The following is a 12647-nucleotide window of genomic DNA, read 5'->3' as shown; positions in this document are numbered from 1 at the left end:
CTGCTGCGGGCGCCCGGCCTCCTGGCAGTGCCGCGGGGGGAGCTGGACGGCTGCGAGCCCGAGGCGCTTGGCAAGCGGCCGGCCGTGCTGACTCTGCGGGAGCACGGTGGCCGCTGACGGCTCGCTGCCCTCCACGCCGCCGGCCGAGGAGGAGGAGGAGGACGAGCTGTACCGCCAGTCGCTGGAGGTCATCTCGCGCTACCTGCAGGAGCAGGCAGCTGGCGCCAAGGACAGGAAGCCGCTGGGCCGGAGGGCGCTGGAGACCCTGCGGCGCGTGGGCGACGGGGTGCAGCGCAACCACGAGACGGCCTTCCAGGGCATGCTTCGGAAAATGGACATTAAAAACGAAGACGATGTCAAATCTTTTTCTCGAGTGATGGTCCGTGTTTTCAAAGATGGCGTAACAAACTGGGGCAGGATTGTGACTCTTATTTCTTTCGGTGCCTATATGACCAAACATTTGAAGAGCATAAACCAGGAAAACTGCATCGAACCATTAGCAGAAAGTATCACAGATGTTCTTGTCCTATCAAAACGGGACTGGCTTGTCAAACAAAGAGGCTGGGATGGGTTTGTGGAGTTCTTCCACGTGCAGGACCTAGGAGGCCGCATCAGAAATGTGCTGCTGGCTTTCGCGGGTATGGCTGGAGTGGGGGCTGGGCTGGCCTATCTGATCAGATAGCCTTGGGAGTGCTAGGTGTCTCTTAACTCCAGCCACCAAACTGCGTGCTTCTGTGAAAACCAGTGTATTTATGAAGTTGGACTTGAAGCTTCCCTGGCTTTTAACAATCCAGGAGTTCCACTCTAGCAACATAGCCAGAAATAAAGCAAGTGGCTACAGGATTGTGGCCAACAAGAATAAATACATGGGAAAGTGCTCGCTTTTGAAGAGTTACTATCTGAAAGAAGCAAAGTTTTCACTCAGCAGACTTTGGGAGGCCATGGAAGAGGACTTGTAGATTGGATGAAAGTGGTTAGATGGACAGACTTGATTTCCTTGTCCTGAAGTGGCCAGTCGTCAGGCTAGTCATAGAGCTCAATAAATACACAGATCCACCACTCTCTGTAGTGTCCCAAAGAAGCACTAACAATGACAGTGACCTGTGCAAATGGATGTGAGATGCAAGTAAGAAACTGTGACTGGAAGCCACAGGAGTGCACAGAATGTGAAGGGAGGCACGCGCCCGCTATCTCCCAGGTGTGCTTGTTAACAAAGCCCACATGCTCAATATGTGTAGGCCTGTCTACTTTGGCTTGGTTTGGATGATTCTTAAGTTTATTAGCCTAGTAATGGCCCAAAGTACTTGACTAAGCTTCCACTAGTTAGTTACAAAACTGAAAAGCCTCAATTTTTAAGAGAAACAACATATAAAATGTATTTGTCTGTAAAAATTGTATATATTTTTACAGAGTCTATTTCTTTGAATATAAAAGAGGGAAGGCTCTGATTTAGTTTTTCCATACCCTTTTGAAAAGATGTGCAGCTTGTAGTTAAACTCTATTTCTTACAGCTTTTTAGAACTTTGTCATGACCAGTACTAGAGTATACACACAACCAGCTGTACATGAACTGGCTGTAGTGAGGCAAATCAGATTCACAACTATGCAGGCTTAATTTTCCAGTCTGATTTTGTATCACAGGTAGATGTAAGACATTTGACCCCCCGGTGACTTACTAAATTGTAAAGTGGTTTGGGAATTCAGGCTAGAGTCATAACCATGGTGCTATTCACAGGCTTACTTGTTTAATACAAATTTAAGCCTGGTGTTGTCAATAAAACAAGTATGTATTTCTTTTCTACTAATGATTGCCAAGCTTTGTTTTGAATTTCTGTGTTGGTTTCTCTAGGTGTCCCACTGTTATATAGAATTAACCATTCTTAAATCCTGACTTGTGATGCTCCCTCTGGTCCCTCTACAGATAGAATCGAGGTCCACGTTTTCTCTTTGGAGCTCCCATCCTCACCCCCAACTAGGAACTTAAGTCATTTCCCTCCTGTCAGTCAGCAGAGCTTTGTCTCCTTAGAGGCTTTGAGGCCTTTGACCAACAGGAGCAAAGTGGGTAGCATCAAAAGTCACAGCTTTAACTGCCCCAGAGTGAGTATGCTTAATTTAAATTTAGAGAAAGGGGGGTTTTGTTAAGCCTCAGTTATCTGAAAGCTGACTGGTAAACTGGAGGAGGTTGTTTAAGCTGTGGTCATTGGAAAGCTTTAGTCTCAGTGTGACCTTTAGTCAGGACTGCAGATAAAAATAGGCATGAATCAGATGACTAAGAAAGCGATGGGGAAGAAGTGCCCTGCCTGTCCAGCCCAGCCCGAGGTCATCTTGTTGGAGCTGTTTATACCTATGTATTTATCCTTCTTGGTTATAAATTGCTTATTTATGTTTATCTCTTGGAATTAAAAGCACTTTACGTAGTTTGACCCTACAGGTTAAGGTGCCTAGAAGGCGTGCTCCCGTATCCAGTTGTGGAAGTTTGTGTTTGTACCAGTCTGCTCCTAGTGGGCTGTTCTGGTTCCAGGGCCATGCAGACTTGGAGAGCCCAAGTGGTTGAGAAAAGGGGTTTATTTGGAGGGAGAAGAGGCAGGGTCCAAGTGCTGCCTAGCTGCGTAGTTGAGACACCCTCCAGAGTGAAGGGGGAGGGGCTGCTGGAAAGATAGCTGGCAGCAAACTTGTCTTACACTTCTCAGGGAAAACCATACCGTCTTCAAGCATCCATGTACATTCTAGCTGGGGTGGTGAACACCTTCAATCTGGTAGAACCAGCATTTTTAACACCTGTTCCCAAAAGGGTTAGGACCAACTGCAAGTTAATTTGGGTTGTAAAAAATGTGTTTCCCTAACTTCTGTTTCTTCTCTTAAGGAAAAAAAAAATAAACCTTTTTTTTTCTCCTCAAAAAAAAAATCTTCCTCTTCCATTCTAGACTCAACGTGGTACCTGGGCCCTTTCCCAAGATTTAGGGGAATCCCAATACTCTGGTGCAGATGTCAGCAGCAGGCCAGCAGGTAAGAGATATGTGGCCAGGTTGCACCACCATCCCTGATAGCCACTTGCATCTGTTCTTACAGAACCCATTATGCCACCCACTCCCACCTACCATATCATCTTCCTCTTGGCCAACCATGCCCACAACATCAGCAGCTCCTGTAGGCACAGGAACCACCTACATCAGTTGGAAGAACAGATGAATGACTGGTCTCATAGCTAACCTAACCCAATTTCAAGGCCCTAAAGTCCAGGACATATCTCATGCCTCTCCCCCTCCCTCCTCAACCCCAGCAAGGTAGCTGGGCCTGCCCCAACCCTGGTGGAATTCCACTGCTCTGGTATAGATCCCCGTAGCTGTGCAGCAGTTGAAAGACATTTAGGTAGGTTTCACCATCAGTACTGCCATCCATCCACCCCTACCCCAGAATCCTCTCTGCAGACAATCCTCTCTGGCAACACCAGCAGACCCTATAGACAAAAGAACCATCACACCAATTGGAAGTACAGCAGTTCCTATAGGCAGAAGCACCACCTACCTCAGCTTGAAGAAGAGATGGTTAATTGCCAAGTAAGAATACATTCAACATTCAAGGCCAGTTTGGTTTACAGAGTGAGTTCCAGGGCAGGCAGAACTGTTACACAGAGAGATCTATCTTATAAAACCAGGAAAAATAGAATTCATTCAACAAGATAAAGGATAATTTCTGTAAATATCCTTCAGCCAGTAGCCTTTAAGTTACCTTCCCACTTGGGCATGGCCTTTTATACTATAAATGCCTATGTAAAGTGTGGGATCCCTGTGTCTTCATGCTGCTGGATTCTCCCTTTGAGCAGAGGACTGTGATCTGTGAGCCTATGCCTAAATAAATAACCCTTTTTTATATTTAATTCTGAGCTAGTGTGGATTTCTTTTTAGCACCCCTCTTCAGACATATGACACAACCAGATCCAGTGGTGCTATAGCAGCAAGACCTGAACATTCCAACTCAGATGAAGCAGAAGAAAAGAACTTAAAAATAGCTTTATAAAGATGATAGAGGCACTTATAGACAAGACAATCCTGCTGGTGAGCTACTTCAGTTGATAAACCCCTTCCATAATGGGACAGGATACAAAATTTACTTAAACAAATTAGTTACCCACTTATATACAAATGATAATTGGGTTGAGAAAAAAATCAGAGTAGAAATACCCTTTACTATAGCACAGATAATATAAAATATCTTGGGGGTAACTCTAACCAAAGGTATTTAAGATCTATATGACCAGAACTTTAAGTCTCTAAGAAAGAAATTGAAAAAAATATCAGAAAATTGAAAGATCTCCCATGCTCTTGTATGGGTAGGAATAATATAGCAAAAATGGCAGGTGTACCAAAAGTAATCTACAGATTCAATGTAACCCCAATCAAAATCTCAATACAATTCTTTACTAACCTCACAAGAACAATACTTGACTTCATATGAAAAACAAAAAACCTGGATAGCTAAAACAATCCTGTATAATAAAGGAACTTCTGGGGTCATTACAATTTCCTCATTCAAGTTCTTCTTTAGAGCTATAGTTATAAAAACATCTTTGTTTTGTCATAAACACAGGCTTGTGAATCAATGGAATTGAATAAGACCTTAATATACATCCACACACTTTATGAACACCTGATTTTTGACAAAGAAGGCCAAATTATATAATGGAATAAAGAAGGCTTCTTCAATCAATGGTGCTGGCATAACTGGATGTAAGCTTGTAGAGAATGCAAATATAGTCTTATCTATTGCCATGCACAAAGCTCAAGTCCTAGTGGATCAAAGACCTCAACATAAACCCAGTTACACTGAAGCTGATAGAAGAGAAAGTGGAAATTAGTCTTGAACCCATTGACTCATGAGACCACTTCCTGATTATAACGCAAATAGCACAGGCACTGAGACTAATAAATGGGACCTCCTGAAACTGAAAAGCTTCTGTAAGTATAATCTAGTATTTCCCATGTACATATCCTTGTTAACTTGGCTTATGAAGTACAAAATCTTGTGATACTTTAAAGGGCCATGGAAAAATATATGGTAACTGTTTCAAAGAACCAATAATCTAAATAATTTAAATGATCTTTTATAATATTGTCTCCCATAATAGACCCAGTAGAGAAGTAAGTGGTATCTACTTTAGCCATTAGGGTATTGCCCATGTTTTTTCATCTCTAAAATTTTTTGTATTTTAAGCCTTTTATATTTTGAAGCAATTCAGTATGCTCTGACCAAAAAGTGAACCTGAAATTTTCTCTGTAGCTGAAGTAAGAACATTGGTGTCTATCCACCAGGCTTCCACTGGACATATTAGCAGTTGTAGATGGAGATAATATGTGATAATGTGCATGTGACTAAGACATATTTACAAAAATTGACATATATTAAGATAAAAAGGAATACTTATATTAATTAGTTTTAAAAATCTAAAAAAGTTTTTAACAAAGACTTAACTCAATTTGACTTTCAGCAGCTCTAAGGAAGGACTCTTTCTGTGTTCTCCAGGACGTTAGGTGCAATCCCACCCTCACTGGCATCCTTCCCATATTTCTTCTTGATGACATTGTTCAGGTTGTGAGAAACCACTGCTCCAAAGCCCATGCATTTCAAGAAACAAGATGACACCATGGACAGCATCATGAACTCTTGCACGGCTATGTTGTTACAAGCATGTGAATCACCACTGATCACACTGAGAGCTGGGTGGGACTCGCAGGATGAATTCAGGGTTACCAACCAAGTCAGTGTTGTGAGGGTACAGGGACATCCCATTTCCATGACCCCAGCTTTTCAGACATCTAGGGACACTTCCAGTATGGTATTGGCACCAAATTAAGTTTATTTTTAGTGTCATCCATCTGAATTATCAGTTTGTCTATCTTCTCTTATTTTACAACATTCAATTTCTTGCTACCCAGAGTAGGTACAATTATTTATTGATGTGCCCCAAAGCCTTTGAGACCCCTTCTCTAGTTGCACATTTTATCAATGTCATGGAATTGTAGGGCATCATATATGTCCATGGAGGCACTTTTCCTAGCACAGCAGCTGGAAGAGGCCATTAGAGGTGCAGAGATCAACTTCAACAGTGGGATTCCCTAAGTGTCAAAGATATCTCTGACATAAATCTTGAGATAGACATGGTGAATTTTTGGCCTTCATATTGCCACATAGGAAAAGAAACAGGGTTCTGCAGACCTGGAAGAAAGCATTAAATCGAAATCAATAGTAACAAAAAAGAATTATTAAGAGATCCCAAACTGAAATAAATTGGAAATAGAAAATTTAGGACATCAAGAGCCTCATAGCCTCTTGAGAGCATTCATCATCTCTTCTGTTTCTTCCTTTAACTCCAGGAATTCCATAGAGATTACAATACTGTGGGCCAGTGTAACTACCCACTCTGGGCATTAAGTTCCTAAGATTATGTATTAGTAATTGTTTATGCAGTCCCATTAGGTCATCACCTTGATCTCTATAATCCAAGACTTCACAACCCTGTTTGTTCTTCCTGCAGTTTCTTCATCAGGAAGGTCTTGCTATTATATTCTTTTCAGAATTCAAGAATGAGCTTGAGTCTTCACATCCAACAAGAAGGGAGGTTTGTCATATCTACAGTCCTTCATCATGGCCACACAGACCCACAGTTTAGTCATGTAAGTTGTTTTGAAATTGAGAATGAAGTAGAGGTTACAAAAATTATTACTTCTTCCTAATCATATGAACTCTGGAAGTTTGGATCTCATGATGTTATAATAACCATTAATAAAAATTTTGAGCCTCTCTAATCCTCAGATTCTCATTGAACTATCCCCAGCACTGCTTCTCCATAAACCTATGACAAAAAAACAGCAGAAAAGATGCTGTACTACATTGTTTCATAAGCAATCTACAGTATGTGGTGTTCCTCGTGAGGGTGATTCAGAAACTATACTTTTGAAACTGTATTTTATGTGTGTGTAACTATTAAGGACTTCCATGGTTGGAAGATTTGAGCTCTGCATGTTATGTAGCTTACTGTATCTGAATAGCTCTTTCAAATTCCAAAATTATAATCGTCTGCATAAATATTATTTTATGGAATGTGAAAGGCAAAGTCAGCATTCCTGTGTAACTTGCACTAAGTGGTCAGGTAGAAATGAATGAAGTCTTGTGTGAGTTACTTTGCCCGATTAAAACATAAAATGATCTTTTTAGTAAAGAGCCCTTTCATAATGTGTTATTCTAAAAAAAAGGCCCATGTGTTCTTTCCCTCATTGTTCCCAGGTCTTTTATAATGGAGTGTTTACTTCTGCTGTGTGAACTGTGGGTAGTATATTCGAGGTGCATTTGGAACAGTCTCAAAACACCAAAACAATAATTCAACTCAGGCTTTTCTAGTTTTCTTGGTCTGTATTTGGCCTCACCTTCTGAAGCATTGGGTTTACAGATCTATAAAGAATGTGCTTCATATTTTTGCTGTTGTCAACATCTTTCATCACTCTGAGGTTCAGCCACTAAATTTTCAATGAGGAAATGAGGTCAGGTTCCTATATCATCCATAGTTTGAAACCATGAGAGTTTAAAATAATACATGCTGTTAAGTCTTCTGTATAGCTTCTTAAAACTGTAAGATTAGTAATCGTAAAATTATACATATATGTGTGAAATAACAATGAATGGAAACAGAAGCTATGAAAGTACAGAAGAACTGGGTGAGTTGTATAGGGAGTTTGAAAAGATAAAATGGAAGGAAGAAATATTACTGTATTATAATTTGAAATATAAAAATAACCAAATAAAAAGTAAAACCAACCAAACCTAACCAAAAATACTCCACAATCAAAGAATGACACATTTGTTTTGAATTAATTTGTCTCTGGTATGTCTTTACCTGAATTAGAGCATGTTATTAGCAATTCTGAGACAGTTTGGCTATCATATGACCAAGTTTTAGTAAATACTATTTCCATGTATGTTAACTCTTATTTAAGTATTTTTTTCTAAGTATTTTTTGTATATTGATATAACTTGCTATTTCTAACTTTTAGGTTTTTTTGTTTTCGTAAGTCATAAAGAGTCATTGCCACAGATATGAAATGAACAATATACATTTTTTAGCATTAATAGATGCTTTCTCCTCTCAAAACACTGACTTCTACATATTAGGTTTCCTTACATTCAGTTGAGGAAAGTGACAGAAATTGAACCAAAATAAATTTTTTGTCCTTGATTCCATGTCATGGACTTGTATTTAATAGCTGCCTTCCTGGGTTACCTAAATATTGTTGTGCATATTCTCACCAGAAGATAAAAGAATATATAGGCATAAACAGAAATGGAAGGTCATTTTTTTTGTATTGTGTGAAGACCCACATTAGAGATTCACATAATTCTATGGTCCAGTGCCCTTCAGAAATACTTCCCAATAAACTCATATTTTCTATATTTGTAGGATTTTTAAAATTTGTACAAATAAATACAATGCAATATTTTCATTTCCCCAATGGAGATGGGTTGTTATCCTGTGATTTGTATGAGTATGTGACTGTGGAGAAAGTCATAATTGCCCTCCCAATTCACTGATTCTCAGCCAAGCCCATTTTCTTCACCATTTGTGACAAATAGAAATATTCTACGTGTGAGTACATCCCATATTGAATTATCTTGGAAGAATTGTAATTAGGTAGATCTCACCATTTTTGATGGCACATATTAGGAGAGTGTCTTTCACAGGAAAGTGTGGAAATCAGCATGCAAAGTGGACAATATATATATGTGATATATCATAAATCTCATAGTTTCAACAGTACTACTACAGAAGGGGTATTGACTGATTTTATAAGAACTATTAACTGAGGAATATTAAAAGATACAGAATTCTGTTGTTGCAAGTCTGGCAGTTACCATATTTTAGTAAGGTAAATAAGAAGTAGCTAGTGGTACGGATAGAGGAGCACAGATGAGCTTTGGGATGATTGAAGTAATTTTGCTACAGAAATGACGAGCCTGTTCAGTTCAAAACAACATGACTACCTAGAAATTAAAAAGGGAAAATTATCTTAGTAACAGTGTATGCCTGGTTCTGGCTCATGGACAAAGGGAGCCAATCAGGGTCAGAAATCCCTGTTTGCTTATATAGTTTCATAGTCCCAACTTATATTTTGAGTAATTAACCATGACTTATAGAGACAGAAATTCCAAAGTTGGCCATTTGAATGAATAGGGAGATTTTCAATATATATTCTTGTTATATGTACTTCTTTGGAGACAGACCAGAACTGCTTTAACCAGGAGCTGTTAATCAAGATTTTTCTGTTTGCTTATCAGAATTGTGTTCGTCTTGATAAGAAAAATGTGAGCACTCCTTCAACTAAATTCTACTTCCTGTGGTTACTATTTACTCAGCAATTTATAGATTCTTTAAATGTCAATTTATTATTCTCTCTTTTCAGTTTTTCCTATATAAATATGCTACTTAAAGTCTTATGCATATCTGTTTAGAGGTTATGATTCAGCTCCTACTTGTACAATATATATGGAAGGTTTACTGACAGACTTAGAATCACCTTTCAATGTAAGCAAATGCACTTTAGGGACAGCATGTGCTGTGTTGCATACTACTGAATGGACATCAAGTATGTTTTAAGTTAATTTAAAGTGTCTCTTTATATCTATGTCAATAGATATTTATGTAGAAATATCACTGGAAAAATCTGTCCCCTGAATTCCTGTCAGCCATTGAGATGGATAAACTAGTCAATAATATCATGCAGAGCCACTAAGAACTCAAAGTTAATTCCCATAATTCAAATTTCTGTAAAATATCACATCTGACATACACATTCGAAATGCTTATAATTAACGGTGAGTTTCTTGTTAAAAGTATTATTACTTAGACAGTATTAATAAAATGCTTTCTAAATGCCAGAAAATATTCAAAGGCAGTGGTAACTATCTAGGTTTAAGTAAGTATAATCTAGTATTTCCCATGTACTTATTCTAAATAAATTGGTTTATGAAGTCCAAGATCTTAAGATACTTTAAAAAGGAAATATTTGAATACTTTAAATGGGAAAATATACTGTTGACTCTTTCAGAGAGCAACTAGCCTACATAATTTTAAATAATCTGTAATTACATTATTTCTATAACAGTTCTAGTAGACATGTTAAGTGGTATCTACTTTAGATATTAGGATTTTGCCCATGTTTTTGTATCACTAATATTTCATGTATTTTAAACCTTTTACATTTAAGTAATTATGTGTGCTCGGACTAAAAACTAAACCTGAAGTTATCTCTGTAGCTGAATTAAGAACATTGGCATCTTTGCACATGCCTGACTCACATGCAAATGAGTTTACTGTCTGAAGAAAAAGAAACTTCAACTAGGGTTCTGTGTCAACTGACCCGGACTTCAGAAAGATTAGTGGCATTGTGTAGACATAGGAAAATCATGTGTAGACATAGGAAAATATTAGATACTTTCCTGAGATTATGTGGCAATGATTTTTCCCAAAATAGCTTTGCAGCAAAACTTTCAACTGTAGTTTTTGACATTTAATTATTTTTGACATCATTAGACATCTTAGCAGGGTGGACAGAGATGATATGTGATAATGTGAATTTAGCTAAGATATAGTTACAAAAATTTGAAGTATACCATATGTCAACTGGTTAAAAAATATAAATAAGTTTTTAACAAAGGTGTTTATCCTAAAATAAAAAATGGAGACATTTTGGAAATCAAAGAATAAAAGGAACGTAAAGAAGACATTAGAACTTGAGAATACTTTTCTGGGTAGGAATCACTGATTTTAATTTAGAGACTAGGACTTCACACTGTCAAACGTATTCTAAGAAAAGCAAAATTGCCCCATATTACTGCAACTGAGAGAAATATGCTCAAGTGCTCCAAGTTTTCATTTTACTTGATTGACAATTTTCTAAAAATGAGGCTTCTAAAAGATATCATTCTATCTTAAAGGTATTTGTTTTATTTTACTGTGACTACAGGTCAGCTATTTTTAGTCATTCTGGCCTCACATCATCTAGATTTTTTGTTTGAAATATGATTTTCATAAGAGGTAACACATGAGCTAAGAACAAAACACTATTAGTATGGCATTTGTCACACGTGAGTAAATATTCATGAAGTCATAATAAGCTGGAGAAAATAATCAATACTTGTAGTTACTTGACTCTAATAGTAAAGAAGTTCTATATGCATGCTGGTAACACTTTTTAAAAAACATTTTTGGTTTCTTCCAAAAGATGTTCAAGAAATAAAAATGTACAAAACTCAACATCTGTGCCAGAATTCCATTTTATTCAACTCTCAGAAGTTCCAGACCTACAGCCTGTTCTCTTCGGCCTCTTCTTGTTCATGTACCTCTTGGCCCTGTTTGGAAACCTGATCATCATCCTGACAGTAAGCTCTGACTCCCATCTCCACACACCCATGTACTTCTTCCTCTCCAACCTGTCCATAGTTGATATTGGTTTCATCTCCACCACTGTTCCAAGGTTGATTGTGGACATCCAAACTCACTTCCAAGTCATCTCCTATGTGGGCTGCCTGACACAGATGTCACTGATTATAATTTTTGCCTGTATGGATGATATGCTTCTGACTGTGATGGCATATGATCGGTTTGTGGCCATCTGCCACCCTCTGCATTACCAGGTCATTATGAATCCCAATCGCTGTGGTGCTTTACTTCTAGGGTCTTTTCTTCTTAGCCTTGCAGAATTGCTGTTGCACTATGTGGCAATATTAAATTTTTCTAACTGTGAGGATTTTAGTGAAATCTCCAACTTCTTCTGTGATCCTTCTGAAGTACTTAAACTTGTTCATTTAAATCCTGTCATCAATACCATATTCATATTCAGTATAGGCACTCTCTTTGGGTTACTTCCTATGTCAGGAATCCTTTTCTCTTACTTTAAAATAGTTTCCTCTATCATACGAACACCATCATCAAGTGGAAAGCACAAAGCCTTCTCTACCTGTGGGTCTCATTTGTCCATTGTTTGCCTGTTTTATGGAACAGGAGTAGGATTGTACCTCAGCTCCTTTCTGTCACATTCTCCAAGAAATAATGCACTAGTCTCAGTAATGTACACTGTGGTCACACCTATGTTGAATCCCTTTATCTACAGCCTGAGGAACAAGGACATTAAAACTTCTTTGAGAAAGATTCTTAGCAGAACATTCTAATCATTGATATTCTTTATGAATTTACTTTAATGCATATATATTAACTGTAAATATAAATCTCAGTTAATGACTCATATTAATTTACTAATACTGAATAATATTGCATGAGAAAGTAAAGATCCTTGAGGCTTCACATATGGTAGATGGGTAGTGAGGTGGTTTGAAAGGAAGTGGCCCCCATAGGGAGTGGCTTCCTGTTGCTTACAAGATGTGGCACTCTCCATTGCAGCACCACATCTGCCTGCACACCACCATACTCCTTGTCTTGATGATAATGGACTGAACCTCTGAAACTATTTCCAAGATGCTAGAGATGCCAGAGTTGTGGGGTGCCTGCCAAGGAGAGCTGCTAACTGTTAGTGGAACCAGTCCAAGAGGCAGAAGTATTTTGCAGTTCAACTGGAATGGATTTGGAGCTCTGAAGAATATTT

General features: G+C 38.3%; 2 protein-coding genes across 2 annotated transcripts in view; both read left to right on the top strand.

Annotated features, from left to right (window-relative positions):
- LOC102001726 (induced myeloid leukemia cell differentiation protein Mcl-1 homolog) overlaps window positions 1-865 on the top strand; it is a 3254-nt gene extending 2389 nt beyond the window's left edge. The window contains 2 exon segments of the mRNA XM_013355542.1: window positions 29-101; window positions 103-865. Of these exon segments, the coding sequence (XP_013210996.1) occupies window positions 29-101; window positions 103-682 (653 nt within the window). The 3' untranslated portion in view covers window positions 683-865.
- Window positions 866-1090: 225 nt separating this feature from the next.
- On the top strand, window positions 1091-12216 carry LOC102002280 (olfactory receptor 18-like). The gene is made up of 3 exons (XM_013355541.2): window positions 1091-1198; window positions 5612-5718; window positions 11280-12216. Exons 1-3 carry the CDS (start codon window positions 1091-1093, stop codon window positions 12214-12216), a joined length of 1152 nt encoding a protein of 383 aa, XP_013210995.2.
- Window positions 12217-12647: the final 431 nt, after the last annotated feature.

The sequence above is a fragment of the Microtus ochrogaster genome, unplaced genomic scaffold (assembly GCF_000317375.1).
Source record: "Microtus ochrogaster isolate Prairie Vole_2 unplaced genomic scaffold, MicOch1.0 UNK164, whole genome shotgun sequence".
Classification (NCBI taxonomy): Eukaryota; Metazoa; Chordata; class Mammalia; order Rodentia; family Cricetidae; genus Microtus; species Microtus ochrogaster.
The sequence above is the reverse complement of the archived record's forward strand: the minus strand, read 5'-3'. Positions and strand labels throughout refer to the sequence as shown.

What these genes read in the sequence shown, in the direction of transcription:
- LOC102002280 (XM_013355541.2), top strand. Translation starts at nt 1,091, where the DNA reads ATGACAGTGACCTGTGCAAATGGATGTGAGATGCAAGTAAGAAACTGT. An exon ending in ACGCGCCCGCTATCTCCCAG is followed by an intron (nt 1,199 to 5,611) that starts GTGTGCTTGTTA and finishes ACTGCTCCAAAG; the next exon opens with CCCATGCATTTCAAGAAACA. An exon ending in CTGATCACACTGAGAGCTGG is followed by an intron (nt 5,719 to 11,279) that starts GTGGGACTCGCA and finishes AAGATGTTCAAG; the next exon opens with AAATAAAAATGTACAAAACT.